We start from the raw sequence: 21,379 nt of genomic DNA on the forward strand, positions 1-21,379 counted from the left end.
TCTGGGAGTTGAAGTCCACATACCTGGAGGTCATTCAAGTTGAGAAAGCAGTTGTATCCTTACTCCTTGAGCCACAACAGAGTGAGTAGGACCAGGAGAAGTTAGCAGGTATTCTAGCCAGTATCACTGTTTTCTTTTGTTACAGACATTCCTCGAGTAACAACTGTAATCAGGACCGGAAATATTGTTATAAATCATATTGGTCTTTAAGCAGCTCATAAAGCGACTGACCTGATTTTACAACTTTTTTATGTCAGTGGTTAAGTGAATTACTATGGCTGTTCTGTAAATCTGAGGTTATTAAACTTCAATGGCTGTGTTTTGCTAGAAACTGGAAGAAAACAGCAATTTCTGGAAAACAAAAACCCAGTGTAAATTGTGATTTGAGCTTCAGATGCTACGAATGGTCATAAATGCAGTCTGGTTGCTGAACACCAAAATGCTATTGTATGATCGCAAGGTGTGTGTATGTGTGTGTGTCAGAACTTTGTGTTCAGGTCACAATACATTTTCATGGACCATCATAACTTTGAACCATTGCTAAGTGATTGGTTGTAAGTCAAGGGCTACCTGTATTGCTTTCAATCATCTTCCAGATTTCTGCAAACTGGAGGGCATGCGGCTGTTGGCCCACCGATACTTGGAACATGAAGAGCAGGAAATGCGATGGCGAACTGCCCATCTGGTGGGCACCTGTGCCCAAAACGTGCCTATGGTTCAAGAGCAGGCCCTGGCATTGGGCTGCATGAGGAAGCTGCTGCGGCTGCTGGATCATGACCCCAGCGAGGCTGTTCGGATCAAGGCGCTCTTTGCCATTTCTTGTGAGTGGAGTGGCTGCTTAGTGAATGAGAGCCAAGCTGAAAGCAATGTAGGAGATCTCTCCCAATATGGCGGTTAGCTGTGCAACGCTGGAAAAAGAAATCTAGTGTTTTTATTTTCTTAGACAACAACGTCCATTTAATGAGCCCATTAAATGAGCCTGGTGAGAATAGGTGGCAATATAAATTCCCTAAATAAAATAATATAAATAAATAAAACAGAGAGTGGGCAGTTAAGAAATATGAAGTATGTATGTATGTATGTTATGTATGCATGTATGTATGTGTAAATACCAAACAAGTAAGTACTGGAACCATTTACGGTAGAGAAAAGGAGGAGGAATATTTAGTGCTTCCATAACAACCACTTTCCTGATCAGTTAGGAAACCAATTGTTTTGACTTTTTAAAATGTGTTTATGATTATTATCACTTTTAGCAGTTGGGTTATTAATGAATTGGGTCATTCTACACATCAGTGTGGCAAACCTTATGATATTTTGCATTACCACTCCGGTGAGTTTTAACCATCATAATAACCGCAAGAGACTGTGAAGTTTTAGGTCAATATATCATGGAGGTAAAGAGTTTTCTTACCTTAAACTGCTTTCTGTTCTTTTTTTTCTTCTTTCTGAGACACTGTCAAAAGCAGCTAGCAGCATTCTAAAAACAGGCAGCAAAAATCAAAGCACCACACACACTTAGTGAAAATGCTGTAATTGGTTGCAAATTGCCTCTTGTCCTTATGCCTAAACAGCACAGGATTCTGTGGATGCTAAGATACTCTGGCCTATTGGAGTTTTCCTGAAACAAACCATTATTAGATGCCTGGAGCAAACTTGGAATGTACAGCTCAGGAACCCAAATTTGTCATTTGAAAATCATGTCCTCGACAGTGGAATTTATCTAGACATTGGGAGTTAATTCCAATGTTCAAGTTGATTGTAGGAAAGTATGGCCTGAAGGTGATAGGTGAGCAGGAGTGAATACCAGGATTTCATATAATTGTCATGGCTGTTCTGGTATTTAATGAATGTTGTAGGATATAATTATAGTGATTCTTGGATAATAGCATTCTCGTTCTTCGTTATACTATCTGGGGATGAAATAAGTGGATGGGATGTGAATCTTGACCTGGGTTTGGAACTGCATGAGGTCATCTGCACCTTGTTCCATCATTGTTCAGTCTGCGTTTGCTCATTCTCATCCTTTCTTGATATTTCCTTCTGCTACCAGGCTTAGTAAGAGCCCAAGAAGCTGGCCTACAGCAATTCTTACGCCTTGATGGTTTCTCTGTCCTCATGAGGGCCATGCAGAGTAATGTACAGAAACTGAAGGTGAAATCAGCCTTCCTCCTCCAGAATCTTCTCATAAACCACCCAGAACAAAAAGGTCAGAGTCTTTTTTTTTTTTAATGGGGATATGGGTGAAAAAAGAGCAGGAAGGGAGTTGCTGTCCTTCGTGGCAAGTTGACTTTCTCCTACTTCATTTTAGGAATCATGTCAGTCTAACCCAAGGGTAGGCAAACTTGGCTCTTTTATCACTTATGGACTTCAACTCCCAGAATTCCTGAGGGGGCCATAAAAGGTTCCTCATCCCTGGCCTACTGGTTTTTCAGTTGTGAGGGAAATCAATTTTGACTTGAATGGGACTTGAATTGACTTGATATGTCCTACATTTTATGGCTCCCTCAGGAATTCAGGGAATTGAAGTCCCATAAGTGATAAAAGAGCCAAGTTTCCCTACCCTGGTCTAACCAGTCTTTAAATATTGAATTCTTTATTGCCTCTTTCGTGATCTCTTTAACCTACCTATCTGAAATTCCCTGCCTTTCCTGGTCTGTGTTTTTTTATGGTCATAACTGTTGAAGGCTTCTGGTTCTGACAGGCCCATAGTTTCTGATCAGGATTGCTCCCACCAATAAAACCAGCCACTACCAGGAAATCAGACCTTCCCTCTTGGTGGGAATAAAGCCTGCTGTGCTTCCTTTGGATCTTGTAACCTACGTTTCTTCTTGGAATAGACCAGCTTCCTGAAGATTACTAGCAGTCCTCATTTAGTGACTGCCTCATTTAGCAACCATTCACAGTTACAACAATGGTGAAAAAGTTATGACCAATCCTCACATTTACAACCTTTGCAGTCTGAAAAACAAAGGAAAGCTAAAAATCATAAACACAGTCAGGGTTTCACTTAGCAACCACTTCATTCAATGAACAAGTTGCCGGTCATAGTTATGATTGCTAAATGAGGACTGCCTGTATTTCTAACATACACAGAAATTACCTTGTGAGGACTTTTTAAAGCCCTGCTAGCAGTTGTTGGATGCATTAGGACAAGGGTATCAAACTCGATTTCATTGAGGGCTGCATCAGGGTTGCATTTGACCTTGGAGGAGGCATGGGAGGTGCATGGCCAGCTCAAGGTCACTTGTGTCAGGGGTACCTGTGGTGGCCAAGTGCTAAGGCAGGACTTCTCTCTGACCCTCCCTCACTCTCATGATAACCTTCCTTCCTTCCTTTTCTTCTTTTTCCTTCCCTCTTTATTCTCCTTTCTTCTTCCGTTCCCCTCTTTCCGTATTTTTCCTTCCTTGCTCTCTTCCCATCTTCCCTTCTTTTTCTTCGTCTTTCCTCTTTCCCTTTCTCCTTTCCTGTCCCTTCTTGCATGCTCAAATGCAAAAGGGGAAATATTTCTCCTTTTGTTTTGTTTTGAGTTTGTTTTGCTAGGCCTCTGACAGCAAAAACGGAGCTTGGGGGGTGGGGCACGTGGCCCCATTTTGGCTGCAACGGCTTCCTGCAACCCTTCGCCAGCAAAAACTGGACCCAGGAGGTTTACGGTCCTTTGCTGTTTCCAGGGTGGCCCTGTGGGTGAGACATAAGAACCCTGTGGGCTGGATCTTCTCTCCCCCCCCGCGTGCCCTGTGTTTGACATCATTGCGTATCAAGTCCTCCTGCTGTTCCAAACTAATGTGTGTCATCAGTTTCAATATTCCTTCACATTTTATTTCTTTGCTCCAGCATTGGCAAAAATAGTATACATAGAATCAGATATTTCTTTGTGTCCTCACTGCGATTAATAGAGTAGTATAGACTCAGCAATAGAAGGAGACTGATTCACATGTGAATTATATGACTGAATAGTTTTGAACTTTTGTCTCATCAAAGTTTTAATAATCCCACTGCCACGGTTCCAAACCAAGCCAGCAAAAGAGGCCGCACTGTGCAGAATGGGTCTCTTTACCGGAGTCTCAGCTTAGCACATGGTGAACCATACAAGTAAAGGGTTTCTAGCCAGCATTACTGGCTTCTGCTAGCCAGCTGGCTATACAGACTCAACACCCCGCCACCCTTCTGTTCCTGGTTGCTCCCAGCCGGCTCCAGCTAGTACTCTTCAGGCCTGGATGGCTTCTGAACTGCACACAGCTGGCTTGCCTTCCTGGCTCTTCTCCCAGTGTGAGTCCCATCACCCGACACCCATCTGTGCCCCCATGCACCCCCCTCCACCTGCTCGTGCGTGGCAACTCTGAAACGGTGTGCTGTCTCGGACGTTGACACACACTTTACTTATATGATGCAGATGTCGGTGAATAAAGTCACTTTTTGACTTGGTTCACTCAGCTGTGGCTTGCTTAATCCCTGCTTTCATAGGAATTAGTTAGAATCACACCGAGCTATAAACGGTGTTTTACCAAGCATGGTTTCTGTGATATATGCAACCTGCTAAGGCAAAACCAAACTTGTTATATTAGGGTTTGTGTTTCTCCTTCGGAATGAAAGAACTTGAGAAGTTGAATAGAATGGCTGAATAGAACTTGAGAAGCTGAATAGAATAAAAACATTTCTCAAAGACATTCTCTTCGTCTTGGAGAGATGTTAGGCCCTGAGGTTACTGGCATTCCCTGAGTCCTGAAAACCCCTTCTGTTTCAATGTGCCTTTGACCCACCGTATGATTGTGGGCACCCACTGAGCTCTGTGTATGGATTGCTTAAATGCCTTGATCTTTCCTGTACCATGTTCACAGTCCACAGAGAATAGAATGATATACAGAGATTGTTAATAAAGGAAGAAATGGGTGGGGGGAAACAATGTTTGGATCACTCTTTGGCTGGTCCTAGAATAACTCTTTATAAATATGGTTTTGAAATATGAGGCTGAGGGTCTTTTGCAGCTCTGAGCAAAAAAGAAATGCTCCCTCTTGATGAGCAGGAAACTAAGCCAGGATGAAATGTGCTCATCTGGTTGCCAATTCCTGCCCTGTTTCTTGTGCTTCTGTTCCCAGTCACTGCAGTCAATGGCATTTCGTGTTTGAGAATGGATTTTAGACTCCTTGAAGTGGCCCTTGGATGGTGTGGAAATCAGGAGACAAGGGCTGCTTTCACACCAGTCCAGCTCAGGTCCAGCTTAGGTCTCCTTCAAGCACTGGGGGTGGGATAAAGAGGACGTGACAGGAATAAAGAAATATTGCTATAATATGTTTGTGCTGGCCTATTTTATTTCTGGGAAAAGAAACCTATTTCCCACAGAATATATAAGCAGATCAATTTCTTTTTTAAAATGTACCTAGGTGGTCTACTCTGTTGTGCCAAGCTCCAACATTCTTGTGTACTCACCGTATTGTGTGAACTTTAAAATGGGTTAATTCAGCACAGGTTAAATACATTGTGTACATTCAGCCAGATTATTAGCCAGGCAGCATATCTTCACATAAAGCAAGGATCAGCAAGCTCTTTTTTTGTAAAAGGCCAGATAGCAATAGCACTTAAACTTATACAGGTAGTCCTTGACTTACACCCACAATTGAGCCCAAAATTTCTGTTGCTAAGTGAAATATTTGTTAAGTGAGTTTGCCCTATTTTGTTATCTTTCTTGCCACGGTTGTTAAGTGAATCACTAGTTGTTAAATTTGTCAAATTGTTTTTAAGTGAACTTGGCTTCCTCATTGACTTTGTTGTCAGAAGGTCGCAATGGAAGCAAACATTACTCTTATTCCAAAAGAAGATTCAGACTTAATGCAGATAAAAGTTTTAAAATGTTGCAAGATTCTAAAAATAGAGGAGGTCTTGGGCTACCAGATTGGGAATTGTACTATCAAGTTTTGATATTCACTTGGGTGAAAGAATGGATTGGCTTGAGAAACAAAAGACTATTGACCTTGGAGGGACAACTGGGTTGGCATGCTTTTTTATGGTACGGAAAAAATAAAATATATAGCTATTTCCAAAAACATTATATTAGAAATGCACTATTATCAGTTCAGGAGAAAATTAAAGAACAACATTATTTGAAAATACTGGTCTAGCTCTCAACAATGGAGGCATTGATTTACGCAAATGTTATTGATATGGAGAATATTACCATATATAAAGATATTTTGAATGAAAAGGGGGAAATTAAAACCAAACAGGAACTGAGTGATCAAGGGATTGAGATAACATGGTGGTCATATTTGCAGATACAATCTAGATATGAATATGATGTTAAAGAACTAACGAAAATAGATCAGTTGTTAACAGGAACAGATGAAAAAATAATAAATTATATAGCTACTTATTAAGTATCAAGATGGAAGATGAACAAGTAAAAGAGACAATGATAGCATGGGCAAAAAATTTTGGCTATCTGATTGAGTTAGATAAGTGGCAGAAACTATGGGATAGAAATTATAAATTAACAATGTCTATTACGTACAAAGAAAATCTTTATAAAATGTTTTATAGGTAGCATTTTCTGCCATCAAGTTTAGCAAAGATGTTTAAGGATACGTCTGCAAAATGTTGGAAATACCACGAGACACATGGGTCACATTATCAAAAATCCACACATGGATGGAAAAAATGATAAAACAGCATATTGACTTGAAACCAGAGATATTTTTGTTGGGCATTTTGCCGGATCAATACAATAGAGGGAATGCATATTTGATTTTGCATGTACTGACTACAGCTAGAATTGTATTTGCGCAACAGTGGTAATGTGAAGAGATCCCAACAGATGAAAATGTAATTTAAAAAATATTCGAATGTGCAGAAATGGATAGGCTAACACTTACAATCAAGGAAAAGAAGGAAACTGAATACTTTCAGACTTGGGACTTATTTTTACTAGATTTTTTATTAGAAGTCTATATTTACATAGACTTCTGTAAAGCCTTTGATTCAGTGGTGCACGACAAACTCCTGTTGAAACTAAGTTCTTACGGCATCTCCAGATCCCTGCACAAGTGGATAGCCATGTTTCTGTCAAACAGGCAACATATAGTCAAAATAGGAAGGGCCCTATCAAATCCAGCACCAGTTAATAGCTATGTCCCCTAAGGCAGCATTTTAGGCTCTGCACTCTTTCTGCTTTACATCAACGACCTATGCAATCATATTAAAAGCAGCTGCTTCCTCTTCGCTGATGACAGAATTATTTAACAGCACTGACAATGCTGCTGCCCTACAAAGGGACTGTGAATGGTTGTGCAATTGACAACTTCAAATCTCAACTAATAAATGCTCTGTCCTACACATTGGCAATAAAAATCAAAACACCAAATACATGTTGGGTGGAAACGATCTCGTAGACAACCCTCATCCTGTCAAGGTCCTAGGAGTACTCATCTCAAATGATCTAAGCCCCAGAGCTCACTGTAACAACATTGTCATTAAGAGTTGTTAACCTAATTTTGTGAAGCTTCTTCTCCAGTAATATTGTATTGCTAACTAGGGCATATAAAACCTTTGCCAGACCAATTCTTGAATACAGCTCGTCTGCCTGGAATCCACTCTGTATATTGGACATTAACACGATTGAGCGGGACAAGAGGTATTTCACAAGAAGAGTACTCCACTCCTCTACTCACAATAAAATCCCTTATGCCACCAGGCTTGAAATTTTGGGCATGGACAATCTGGAACTGTGACGCCTACGGTCTGATCTAAGCATAGTAACAAAATTGTCTGCCACAACGTCTTACCTGTCAATGACTTCTTCAGCTTCAACCACAATAATACAATGGCAAACAATCAATAGAAACTCAAGGTAAACTGCTTCAAACTCGATTGCAGAAAGTACAACTTCAGCAACAGTGGTCAATGCCTGGAAAGCTCTACCCGACTCTTTTGTTACACCCTCAAATCCTCATAGCTTCAACCTCAAACTATCTACCGTGGACCTCACCCCATTCCTAAAGAGGTCCGTAAAGGGGCATGCATAAGCGCACTAGCGTGCCTACCGTCCCTGTCTTACTATCCCCATTTATCTGTATGTAATTCCTTTGTTCATGTTTATGTCCATACTTATACTTGTTATCTTGTACATGTTTGACAAACAAACAAACACTATTGTCCTAATAGTGACTACAACTCTGACCTGGTGATCTTCCACCTCCCTATCCACTGTTCGCTTGTGAGCCACATAAAAAGAAGTACAGATAGACTTCAACCACCACAGTTGAGTCCAAAATTTCCATTGCTAAGGAAAGCAGTTGTTGAGTCAGTTACAACCTTTTCCCCCCACAGTTTTTAAGCAAATTACTGCAGTTATTGAGTGAATCATGTGGTCATTAACCGAATCTGGCTTGCACCGCTAACTTTGCTTGTCTGAAACCGGCTGGGATCACATGACCTGGGATAATGGTGATCACATGACCTGGATAGTACAACCACCATACATACCTGCCAATTGCCAAGTGCCTAAATTTTGATCACGTGACCATGATCAACAGTTGTGTGAAAGACAGCCATAAGTCACTTTTTTCAGTGCCATTGTAAATTTGAACAGTCACAACAAATGGTTGTATGTTGAGGAACACCTATATTGGGCTAGATTTGGCCTCTTGTCCATACCAGAGTTTGCTGACTTTTGCTATAAAGGAACTTTTACTTTCATTTGAGGAGTTAACACCTTCTGCATTTTTCTCCCTGCAGAGACTCTCTGTTCCATGGGCATGGTTCAACAGCTGGTGGCTCTGGTCCGATCTGAACACAGTACCTTCCATGAGCACGTCCTGGGAGCCCTGTGCAGGTATCAACAAGAATGAAATTCAGAGAATTAGAAGTGGGATTTGGATGTGGGGAAAATGTCCTTGGCAGAACAGGTGAAGGCCTATCTGTCTAAAAGAGGTAGCTCAAGAAAGAAGAAGACAAAAAAAAAGAAGGAAGGAAACATCGTAAGAGCTGCAGAAGACATTTCTCTTCACCAGTTATTATGGTGATTGCCGTCAGGGGGAACCACTGAGATTTGCCAAACTCTGGATAGTGCTCTAATCATTGTCTTCAATCTTGGGAAGGTGTGGGAACTTCCAATTCCAAAAATTCCACAGCAAGATTTGGCTGGTGGCTGGTGAATTCTGGAAGTTAAGGTCCACACTTCTTAAAAGTTTCCAAGTTTGAAAAACACAGGCTCTAAATAATGAAACTTAAGTGGATAGACTGCTGAGAACTGCATTCTTGTTTTTATTGTTTTAAAATGTTTTTAGTACTTAAATGGTAATATGTTTTTTGTATTGTAAGCCGTCTAGAGTCATTGACTGAGATTGGGAAACTATAGAAATTGAATGACTAAATTATTTATTCATATATATATTTATATTCTACTTTTGTTATTTAACAAATAACTCAAAACAGGTAATATATCCAACACACTTCTGCTATTTTTCCCACAACAACAACCACCCTGTGAGGTGGGTTGTGTTGAGAGAGAGTGACAGGCTCAAAGTTACCCACCTGGCTCTCATGGCTAATGGGGACTTTAATACACTGTCTATTGCTTTCTAACTCAGTGCCTCAGTTACCACTAGACCCAATTGGCTCTTTATTTAAATTTATTATAGCTGCACCCTCCAGTGAACACTGGATGGCTTACAAATGGAAAACATACATGCATACATTTAAAAACATGCAACTGTACAATTTTAAAACATTGCTTATAATTTGAGTAGGGAAGGGACTGATTGCTGAATGGCTGGCAGGAGCAATGAGTGGAAACAGTTCTTTCTCCATTCTTTGAGACTATGACTGTGTTTGTTAATTCATTATATTGATATTAGGTTTGTTTTAAAATCCAAGATGAGCTGACAGGGAATTTTCATCATATTAAAATTATTTTATGAAGGATCTGCTATATGCAACAAACCATATTAAGAATATGTAGCTGGGTCCTTGGTGTTTCCTTGGGCTCCAGATTTCATTTTAAATAAACACAAGGTTCAGCTGGCCCAGCCCTGCTAGCTTACAGGCCTTCTGAGCTACTGTGAGATTTGACTGGCCCCTATCCTGTTAAACTCTTAAGAAGACTTTGAAGAATTGGCTATTCCCTCAGCCACATGGGCCAGAATGTTAGAGAAGCTAATCCTGGAAAATGGAATATATGTTGATGAACCCTGACTGTTTTTTGTTTCAAATTTTGTTTTTATCGTTGTACACTGCCCAGACTCATATTTTTGCAAGTTGTCAGATCAAATGAAGCCATAAACAAACAAACAAATAGTTAAATAAAACAAAAGACATTCAGTTATCTCTCAGCTAACAAAAAGTATGGCTTCTTATCCATGTCTGTGCCATATATAATCAATATATTTTGCATAGGTTCACTATACAGCATGATACAATATGCTGTATTCCTTTCTCTGTTTTTGTTCTGTTTCTTTCATTCTTTTTTTCCTTTTTTTTTATTAAATGAATAAAGGACACCCAAATTCTTTTTTTTAAAAAAAGAAATTGTTAACTTCTCATTCACCCACCTCTAAGCTTTGCTTCTTTCTTTCTCTCTGTTTGACTGATATCCTTGAACTTTCCAGTCTGGTAACAGATTTCCCCCAAGGTGTGCGAGAGTGTCAAGAGCCAGAATTAGCATTGGAGGAACTGCTAAAGGAACGCTGTCAGCTGCTTAGGAATCAAGAAGAATTCCAGGTAGGCCTGCATCCAGTTACTCCTACTGTCACCTCCACTTTTTCAGTTACCTGATACTTGAGAAAGACTTGAGATCAGGGGTGGGATTCTACTAGTTCGCACCTATTTGCTAGAATCAGTTGTTAACATTCTAAGCAGTTCGGAGAACTGGTTGTTAGAAGAAATTACTGGCCTAATCCTGTAAGGAAGGCAGGAAGGAAACATTCTGGTGTTGCTTACAGAAACTGCCTCTCCGTTAACCCTTATTACATTCTTGGCAGGACTAGACTTCCTGTCTCAGGAACATCTCTGGAGTTTTTTCCCCCTCCTTTGCTAGTACTTTGCTTGTGTGGAGTGAGCATTCAAAGTTAGAATGGCACTGAAAAAAGTGACTTATGACCATTTTTCACACTTACGACTGTTGCAGCATCCCCACAGTCATCAGAGGCCAGGCGAGGAGATGCATGTTAAGTTGGCCACACCCAGCCAATAACATGACCACCAAGCCATGCCCACCACCTAAGCCACGCCCACAGAACTGGTTGTTAAAATTTTGAATCCCACCCCTGCTTGAGGTGTTACCTTGAGAAACATTTTGATAAGAATGGGATAAGGTGATGGGGGCCAGAAAGATGGGGTTTCAAGAAAAGGGGAGGGGGTAGCCTGGGGGACATCTGAGAAAAAGAAAGGAGGAAAAAACATAAACATCTATATCAGATTGAAAATTATGAAGGCAACAAGTTCCAGGGGAAATATAATGAAAATGGAACTGACAACTGTAGCAAAGACTGTGAAATCGGGGACATATATATATTTAATAAATATTTTTTTTAAAGTAGAAGACTGAAGAACAGGTGAACAAGAACTTCAGAATCTCTTTGGATAGCGATAGGACAGGAACAGAACAGAATAAATAATAAAGTTGGAAAGGATCTTGGAGGTCTTCTAATCCAGGGGTCCCCAACCACCGGTCCCTGGACCGGTACCGGTCCGTGGATCATTTTTTACCGGGCCGCAAAGCTTAGGCGCCGCCATCTTGTTTCGACGGCGCTTCCGGGTTTTCGGTTGCTTCTGGGTTTTCGGTTGGAAAGTGCTTCCGGGTTTTCAGTTGGAAAGCGGCGTTTGGGTGCTCGCGCCTTAGCTTCGTCGAATGGGGGTGGCGGCTTCGAACGAAGAGCCGTCCCGATGGCGGTAGAGTCTCACGTTACTCAGGTACCGGTCCGTGGAAGAATAAATAATCATGAAACCGGTCCCTGGTTCAAAAAAGGTTGGGGGGCCACTGTTCTAATCCAACCCCTTGTTCAGGCAGGAAACCTAATACTATTTCAGACAAATGGTTGTCCAATCTTAAAAACTTTCAGTGTTGGAGCACCCTTCTTAGAGGCAAGCCGTTCCACTGATTGTTCTAACTGTTAAGAAGTTTCTTCTTAGTTCTAGATTGCTTCTCTCCTTGATTAGGTTCCATCCATTGGTTCTTGTCCTGCCTATTTTGGAGAATAGACATATGTCCTCTGGATGCTGCCTCTTGTGAGGGAACTGCAGGACAATGGTTTTCTATGGGTTTGAGTGTTGAGAGACAAAGGGATCGGCCATCTTGCTCACAACTGTCACAGAGCCTTTTAAAGAACACCATGTTTGCAAGCCTCACTTTCTAACCACTTTTAGAAATTGGTTATTAATCATTTTAAAGCTATTAGAGACCTTTGGAACAACAAGTTTGAAAAATTATAAATGTAAGGACTTAAGATATTTTGAAATGAACAGTAAAAGACTAAGAATTTGATTTATTTTCTCAATAGATTAAGGATTTGGATAAATTTAGAATATTGCTAAGATTTTGGAATTGGCTATGAATTGGTTTCTTATGGAAAACAGTGATATATTGACTATTCTGGCTATTGTAAGCCACAACAAAGGTAAGTTACTTTAGGATTTTAGAAGCTGGACACCAGTTTAAACTTTAAAGGGGGATTAGATATTCTGAGCAGAAGAATAAAAATACAAGTCTGTTATTGATGTCAATTAATACTGCGACTTACAAAATGACAGAAACATAACATCGGAAATATTAAAGGAGATCTCTAAAGAATGAAGCCAGAAGTTAGTAGCTATATTATCGACAATATCACTAATGATGTTCGATTCTGTGGATAGATTATGTCTAGAAGATGTCAATGAGGGAATGACAGGTTTATAGCAAATGTTATCTGACAAGATAGACAAAGTACCAGAAGTGGAACTACAAATGACACTCCAAGAGAATAATCTGAAAAAGACCCTTTTTGGATATACAAAAGAAACTCCCTGATGTTTGAAAACTTAAAAGGAAAATATAAATAGAGAATGATCTGGGAAATATTTTCTTACTAGATCTACAAAAGAGGCATATTAAACATATTAAAAGAAATTTTGTGCAATGGGATAAAGAGAAATTAAATCCTATAACAATACTTGATTGAATTAGAGATTAAGATTGTTAGAAGTAAAAGGAACAAATATAAAGTTGATTTATTTAATCAAGAGTCAATTTGGTGCATGGATGTTCAAGCTTCTGGCTTGCCTCAGCTACATTGAGTAAAGAGGAATTGTCTTGGGCCAAATATAAAATGCATAATTAAGTTAATATATGTACATCACATAATAATGTTAAAACTTTGCGATCTTGTGAGGATGCATTACTACCTGTCCAGGGGCGCATGCAGTTCATGGGTTACAGATTAGACGTGCCTTGTCTAGTAATTCAGTCACCAGGATAGAAAGTAAGAGTTCGTGAGTTCAAGTCCCTCCCTAGCTATGAAAGCCAGCTGGGTTACTGGGCCAGTCATTGTCTCTCAACCCAAAACAATCACACAGGATTCTTGTGCTGGAAAACTAGGAGGAGGAAGGTGTATTGGATATGATTGCTGCCTTGAGTTATTTATAAAAACAATAAAGGTGGGATATATAAATACATAAAAACATAAAAGTGAGACCATTTTTTTTGCCAAGTTCTGGCAATTCTTTCTGGACTTTTTTCTGATCCCAGGACTGAAAAGTTTATGTTTTATGAATTTATTTATAGATATGGGATGGGATATGGGATGAAGAGATAATCCTTTTGTAACCTGAAAAGGAGCTAAAAGTTATTAAACTTGTTGATATTTGTTGTGATAAAGGTTGGATGTCACTACTTTATTTTTTTTTCTTTCCTGTACATTTTCTTCTTCTTTTTCCTCCTTTCTCTTTATCTAAGTTTAGTTTGTATTGTTTTTACTATTATAATCAAAATTCTTATTGAAATTATATTAAAAAAAGAAAACAGTGAAACCACACAGCTCTGCCTTATTGGCAAGGGCTGACCACCAAGTTTCTGGATGCAGTTCAGAGTGCTGGTTTTAACCTTTAAAGCAGGGGTCCCCAACCTTGGCAACTTTAAGCCTGGAGGACTTCAACTCCCAAAATTCCCCAGCCAGCAAAGCTAGGGACATCTGTCCTCACTGTGAGTTGTGTTGGGGGGGTGCACGAAGGGAGACTCAGCCAATCTCATTGTACACATGTTGTACTCTGACAATAAAGGTAATAATAATAAGAAAAACAAACCTGCCTCTGCCTCCCTGCTGCCTGGAACGGGTCAAAAACGGGGCACACAGAGGCCAAAAACAGGATGCGGAGGCCGAAAATGGGGTGCCCAGAGGCAACAATAGGCAATGGCGATCCCTGCAGCCTGAAATAGCTGATTGTCAGGAGGCTGATCCAACCGACAATCAGCTGCTTGTGCTAATCAGGCTGTGCTGAACCTGACCAGGCTGTTTGTGCTGCAAGGAGGCAAATTGCTGGGAGGCAGAGGCCGAAGGATGTGGTCTGGTGGGTGGGCAGGGCTTCGGCAACATTGGCTGTATAAGATGCACAAAGATTTCCACCCCCTTTTGGGGGTGGAAAAAGTGTGTCTTATACTCCGAAAAATACGGTATATACCACTCCACAGTGCTTTACAGCCCTCTCTAAGTGGGTTACCGAGTCAACATATTGTCCCCAACAATCTGGGTCTTCATTTTACCATCTTTGGAAAGATGAAAGTCTGAGTCAGCCTTGAGCTGGTCAGGATCGGGTGCCTGGAACTCCTGGAGTGAGTGGTGAGTTATCCTGCAATACTGCATCCTCACCTCTGTGCCACCACGGCTCCTGGCCTGACCCTTCATAAGGCAGCCGTTGGCTGTGCCAGGCCTTCTTCCTGAGGCTATACGAGGCCTTGTCCAAATTGTGTGGAGCCTTCTCACAAGACTTAGAAGCAAAGTGAGCAAAGCACAGGGTGGCAAGGCCAGTAGAGGGGGAAGGGCAGGGCAGCCGAAAGAGCAGAGATGGGTGGAGTTGAAGAGGAGAAAGTCCCTTAGCTTACTGAGACTTGGGGCTGGGAGGGACCAAGCCAGGAATGTGTTGGATTGGGTGGGATTTGGTTAACAACAGCATCCAAGAATGCTTGAGTTGCTATTGTTAAATGATGCAGTCATGTGACACGGAACTTTATAACCATATTGCTTAGTGATGGAAATTTACAGTCCCTATTACATTAGTTAACTGAAGACTGCCTGTGTAATCAAACTAGTTTTAGTATTCATAACTTTGGGGTTCAGGTCAGGTCTACCTTTGGCTGGCAGGCTGTTGGTTATTCCCCACTTCCATGATGCAAGCAGGCTTGACCTAAGATATGCTGTTTTTTTCATTATGGCCCCAGATTGTATATTTGCAGTCTGCTCTTACAAATTACATTGGCCTGTCCTTTCAAAATCATTCCGGAGGATAATAAAGACAGATCATGCTGATGAAGATTAAACATTAATTATGTAACTACTGAGGGTAATAATGCAGTTTTATTGGATTAGTTGGTAGCTTATTTAGTAATTTAGTAACATAATAGTGCCTACTGGATTGGGCCCCGTCCCATCAGTCAATTCTCACAGTGGTCAGCCAATTGCACAAAAACATCCAGGAAAAATCTTACTATTGCCTGAAAAGAACAAGCCATTAAGAAATCAAAGTTTGAAGTTTTTTTGGAGGGCAAGTACTATTATTATTAATAGAGCACAGCTGGAAGGGGCCTTGTAGGTCTTCTTCAACCTGCTGAAGCAGGAGTCCCCATACCATTTCAAACAGGTGGCTGTTCAGTCTTTTCTTAAAAACCTCCTGGGATGAAGCACCCACAACTTCCGAAAGTAATCCTGGTTTATTGTTCTCACTGTTAGGAAGTTTCTCCTTGATTTCAGGTTGCTTCTCTTCCATCCATTGCTTCTTGTCTTGTCTTATTTTGCTTTGTAAATGAAGTTGACTCCCTTCTCTTAGTGGCGGCCCCTCAAATACTGCAATACTGCTATAATTTCATCCCTACTCCTTCTTTTCGAAAGACTAGCCACACCCAATTCCTGCAACCATTCATCATATTTGTCTCCAGGTCTTTAATCATCTTAATTGCTCTTCTTTGCACTTTTTGATGATGAATTTTTCACTAAAAATCCACTAACTCACTTCCAAGGCCAGTAAGTAATCCCATAAGTAATCATCAACTGAGCAGAAAATAATTGCTCAGCCCCACATACTAGTTTTTGTATTTTTGCAGGAATATGACTTTTATGGACTTACACACCACAGACTATATTAAATGGGCACATTTTCTAATGCAAATAGATAGTATATATACAGGTAGTCTTTGACTTAGACTATAGAACAATAGGGTTGCAAGAAACCTTGGAGCCACAGACTGGACAGGGTAGCCAAAAGTCCAAATGTGTCCTGCGGGCTGTAAAATGCCCACATCTGGTCAAGATCCTTCTGCATCTTGAGTCTATTTCTTAAAGTGTTGTCTATTTCCACCAAATTGGTGTCATCTGGAAATTTGATGAGCTCCCCTTCTAGTCCCTCATCTAAATCATTTATGAAGATTTTTAGGAGGACTGGATCTAAGAGAGAACCTGGACATACCCTACTGCATGCTTCTCTCCATTTCAGTATAGTGAGAACTTCACATTGAGTGTGAAGTTGATCTGCCATTGTAAATCCATCTGGTGGTGGCATTACCTATCCCACATTGTTCTGTCTTACCAAAAAAATAAGTCGTGGTCTACTTTGTCAAATGCCTTACTGAAGTCTAAGTAAAATATGTCTGGATGACAAAGTTTTTGCTAGATTTGTCAGGAACCTGTTTGATCTTCCACTTGGTGCCGAGTTGGTCCCCCAGTTGATGTCAGGACAGTTAAAGTCCCCCATTGGTGTGCTTCCTCCACACCTCAGCTAACTGATTAGCAAAAAGGTCATCTATTTCTTCTGCTTGTTTGGATGGCAAGTATAAACCTATACACTGTCATTTTTCTTTTCTTTTATATTAGCTCAAATATATTCAAGAAGGTTTTCATTCTTGTCTCCACACCCACCCACCCACCCACATTTCTATAGAGGTGTAGTTATTTCTTACATATAATGAAATACCACATCCTATTTTATTAGGTCGGGGTTTTTTAAACAATTTAAATCCTTCTAGCAATTTCCTTCCAGTGGGTTTCATCCCACCAGGGATCGGTAATGACAAAAGTATTGTACCTGCCCTCATATACTAGGACAGGGGTCCCCAACCTATGGGCTGCAGTCCATTAGTGGGCCGTAAGCTGTTTGCAACTGGGCTGCAGAAACGTTGGGTGAGTACGCACACGCTCATCCCCACTTGCGTGAGCAGCAGCCAAAGCATGCACTCATGCTGCCTTTTTGATTGACCTTGCAATTACTTCCTATGTCTCCTGTTTTATATCCGGGTTCTTGTTACTCCTCATCACTTGATTGGTTGTCTTGAGGTTTATGCTTGCCTTGAAGTTCATGCTTGGGATTAGATCCTAAAGACTTACAACCATTCATTTTTCAGCCATTCAAACTTACACTGATACTGAAAAAAGTGATTTATGATGAGTTCTCACACTTATGACCATCACAGCATCCCCAGGGTCACGTGATTTGGGTGCTTGGCAACTGGCATGTGTTTACTATGGCTGCGGCATCCTAAAGTCACGTGATTGCCATTTGCAATCTTCCCAGCTGGCTTCCACCAATGGGGAAAGCTGGCTTCATTTAACAACTGTGTGATTTGCTTAACAACTACATGATTTACTTAACAACCCCATTGGTAAAAACAGTTGCAAAATCAGACATGATGCACTTATCAACTGTCTTGCTTAACAATGGACATTCTGGTCATAATGCAAGGACTATATAGGCCAAATATAGGGTCCCATTGTTCAGCACCCAAAAGGACATGTGGGAGAGGGTGGCTTTCCATGCAATTACAAGCTGCATGTGTGAATCTCTTTATATAACTGAGACAGGCAGCCTGGTACTCTGTAGATGTTTGGGACTTCAGTTATCATCAGTGTGGCCACTGGCAAAGAATTGTAGGAGTTGTAATCCAGACTGCCAATCATAATTCTAGCTTTGTCACCTCTGCTTTAGCATGAATTGAAGATTGGGGAGGGGGAGGAAGAGAGCGACATTACTTTTGTGAAAGTGGTTCTCTCGCATGTTCCCGGAACAAACAGTTTTCCCACCCCTGCTGTTAGCAGTCGACAGTTTTCAACGAACATAGCAATTAGGTTGCACCGGGCTTGATAATTAAACAATTGGCATAATGCAGTAAGTAGAGGGGATGAGAAAAGCAACTTCATGGTTCCGTCTTTTAACTACCATCCTTCCCTTTCTCTTGCCAGGCTCCATAATGTTGCCAGATGAAAACATGGTCCCTTTTTTATGCACAAATAGCTATGGCACCATGTTTGCAACAGACTCAGGAAGTAGGTTTGTTTTTCTGTGGCCTATCCTTGGTATAAGGGAGCTTGCTGGGCAAGTATGGCTCCAAGTAAGGCTTATACTTTCGGGTTATATGATCAGCTATATCCTAGGATACCATCCTGCTTATTTCTAGTACAGACGGGATATTCGTTGCATATTCAACTATTTCTTTCTTATAAAGACAAAAAAAAGGGGAACAGTTTCATATAGCGATTAAAACACCAGAGTAGAAACTCAGAAACTGAGTTCTAGTCCTGTTTCAGGAACAAAGCCAGCTGGGAAACTTGGGGCCAGTCATTATCTGTCAGTTCTGGGAAGAAGAAGGCAGGAAAAACCACTTCAGACACCTTGCCAAAAAACAAAACAAAAAAAACACCCCAAACCAGTCCAGACAGTTGCTAGGAGTAACACTGACTTGAAGGCATTTAAAAAACAAACAAACACATACACAAATTTTTTTCACTTAGAAAACTGGTACGCTGAGATTCAGCTGAGGCCTGATTCTTTCTGCTCATTGCTGTTGGGTCATCTCTCTTTTGCCAATCCAAGGTTCAAACCTCAAAGGCAATCTTTTAAAAAAATAAATAAAAACCCTGGTCTCTTGAGGCATGTTCTATGCATCTCAGTGACCAGCTTCCTCGTATTTTCTCAGCTCTGGGAAATCAATCAGTTTCTCTGGTTGTGTTTGTTTTATATCTTGTCCAATTCTTTTCCTCTAAATAAAACCTATTTGATTTGTTCTTTTTAGATACCGTTCCCCATTATATTTGTTTGTTTGATTAGCTGGGCATTCCCTAGATGATTGTGTGCACATGTGTGTGCATATACATACAAATTTAATAAAATGGTCTGATTGAAATATGTCTATTTTCTTTCTTAATTTACCCATGCTTTCAATTCTCTTTCTTTCGTTGTATCCATTACGTCAAATTTTGAATCCTTAGCTGTTTGGATTCTACAGATAATTATTTGTGTTAGATTGTACAAGTAATAAACTCTAATTTATTTAGATAATTTATATGGCCACCCACTCACTTTCAGTGACTGGGCAGCTCACATGACCCTCCTGGGGGAAGAAATATACAAGTAGTCCTTAACTTATGACCACAATTGAGCCCAAAATTTATGTTGCTAAGTGAGGCATTTGTTAAGTGAGTTTTGCCCCATTTTACGACTTGTCACAGTTATTAAGTGAATCATTGCAGTTATTAAGTTAGTAACCCAGTTGTTAAGTGAATTTGACTTCCCTATTGACTTAGCTTGTCAACAGGTCACAAACGGTCATAAATATGAAACCAGTTGCCAAGCATCTGAATTTTGATCACATAAACTTGGGGATGCTGCAGTGGTGGCAAGTGCGAAAGTGGGCATGTCACTTTTTAAAATGCCGTTATAACTTTGAATAGTCATTAAATGAACTGTTGTTAGTCAAGGACTATCTGTATTGTATAGACAATATGGCATTGATAAAGCCACTCCACATTCCTAGGGATCATGGTTTTATGATTCCTCACTAAACTGTTTCTGTTTCATTTCATTTTATTCTCTGTTTGGTTTTTGGTTTTAATTTTCTCTTAATCCTTTCTTTTACATCACTACCGATGGTAATCTTGCCAGCAGGGAGTATATTGTTTATATTCATTTCATACAGGTCACACTCTGAGATTTCTTCACTAAAGAGCTTGGCTAAAACCATTTGAGATGTAACACGTTTAAATCCTGTCTTACTTTTAGAATTTTAAAACAGCAGCCATATATTGTAATACTTACATGCACAATTTCCTTTTTGTGCTTATGACTGCTGGAAACTAGTTTGAAATGAAATGTTTTTTAAGCTACAAGATACTGAAAATTGGGCTTCAATAGATGTTGGAAAAAGAAAAGACAGCCAGTACAGATGAGATAGATTCGATGCTACATTTGTCCTTACAGATAGTCCTCATTTAGCGACCACAATTGGGCCTGGCAACTTGGTTAAGCGAAGTGGTTGTTGAGTGAAACCATGTCTGTTTCAGGTTTCCTTTGCTCTACAGACAGGCAAAATGTGAGGTTTGGTCATAAAGATACTTTTTCATAACCATAAATGGTTGCTTAATGAGGAGGACTATCTATAATGGAATGTGGGAATGGCCCTGGGAAACAAGGTGACCGTGCCTGGGAAACAGATAAGTGACAATATAGCCTGCAGCTGGATAATGGGCAGGGAAAGAGAACGGACCCTCCCTAATTTCTTGGGCTGTAAAGGAGATGGTGGGAGATTTATATTCTCTCAATTGAGATTTGCAAGATTCTATCACTGTAGCTTCACAGTGAAGTAGATTTAGCTTATGTGGTTATATTTCCCATCTGGTCTACCTGGGCGGGTGACGCTACTAGCACCGTGTTATTAGTCATGATTCAGAGGATTATATTCCCATTTTTTGAGTCTAAAGGTGACGCTCGCAGTTTGACAAAAGCTAAGAGAGGGGAGATGGGTATGACTGGAATGTATGGGAAGCTGGGAGGGGGGAAAAGGGAATTTAGACTGTTTCTTCCCCCCCTCCCCCCAAGTAAAATGCTTAACCTGGATTGATGGACAGTGGGCACAGGGCTGCCTGGGGGGAAGGAAAAGAGGGTTTTACTATGCTGTGCTTTGCACCGAAACCTCAGAACTGGCTTTACTTCTTCTGTGCCTGTATGGATCTGTCAGTAAAGTTTAACTCTTAGTAACAAAAATGTTCCAGGAGTTTTTTTTTTTTTTTTTTGCTGTGCATGTCAACAGGACAGGTTCACAAAAGGTCAGGGAAATACTTTGAGCAAGGATGGATAAGGACAGACACCTAACTCCCCTGCAGAGATTTTAGTTTACTTTCCCACAGTCCTTAGACATTGGCCAAGCCAGTGGGGACTG

General features: G+C 40.5%; 1 protein-coding gene across 1 annotated transcript in view; it reads left to right on the forward strand.

Annotated features, from left to right (window-relative positions):
* The window catches only part of HSPBP1 (HSPA (Hsp70) binding protein 1), a 30,754-nt gene that overhangs the window by 5,426 nt on the left and 3,949 nt on the right, over positions 1-21,379 (forward strand). Inside the window, exons 4-7 of the mRNA XM_026677444.2 lie at positions 597-821; positions 2,054-2,209; positions 8,728-8,824; positions 10,599-10,710. Of these exons, the coding sequence (XP_026533229.1) occupies positions 597-821; positions 2,054-2,209; positions 8,728-8,824; positions 10,599-10,710 (590 nt within the window). The remainder of the gene's footprint in view (positions 1-596; positions 822-2,053; positions 2,210-8,727; positions 8,825-10,598; positions 10,711-21,379) is intronic.

The sequence above is a fragment of the Notechis scutatus genome, chromosome Z (assembly GCF_049901735.1).
Source record: "Notechis scutatus isolate UNSWTSFEM ecotype Mainland chromosome Z, rNotScu1.2, whole genome shotgun sequence".
NCBI classification, from domain to species: Eukaryota; Metazoa; Chordata; class Lepidosauria; order Squamata; family Elapidae; genus Notechis; species Notechis scutatus.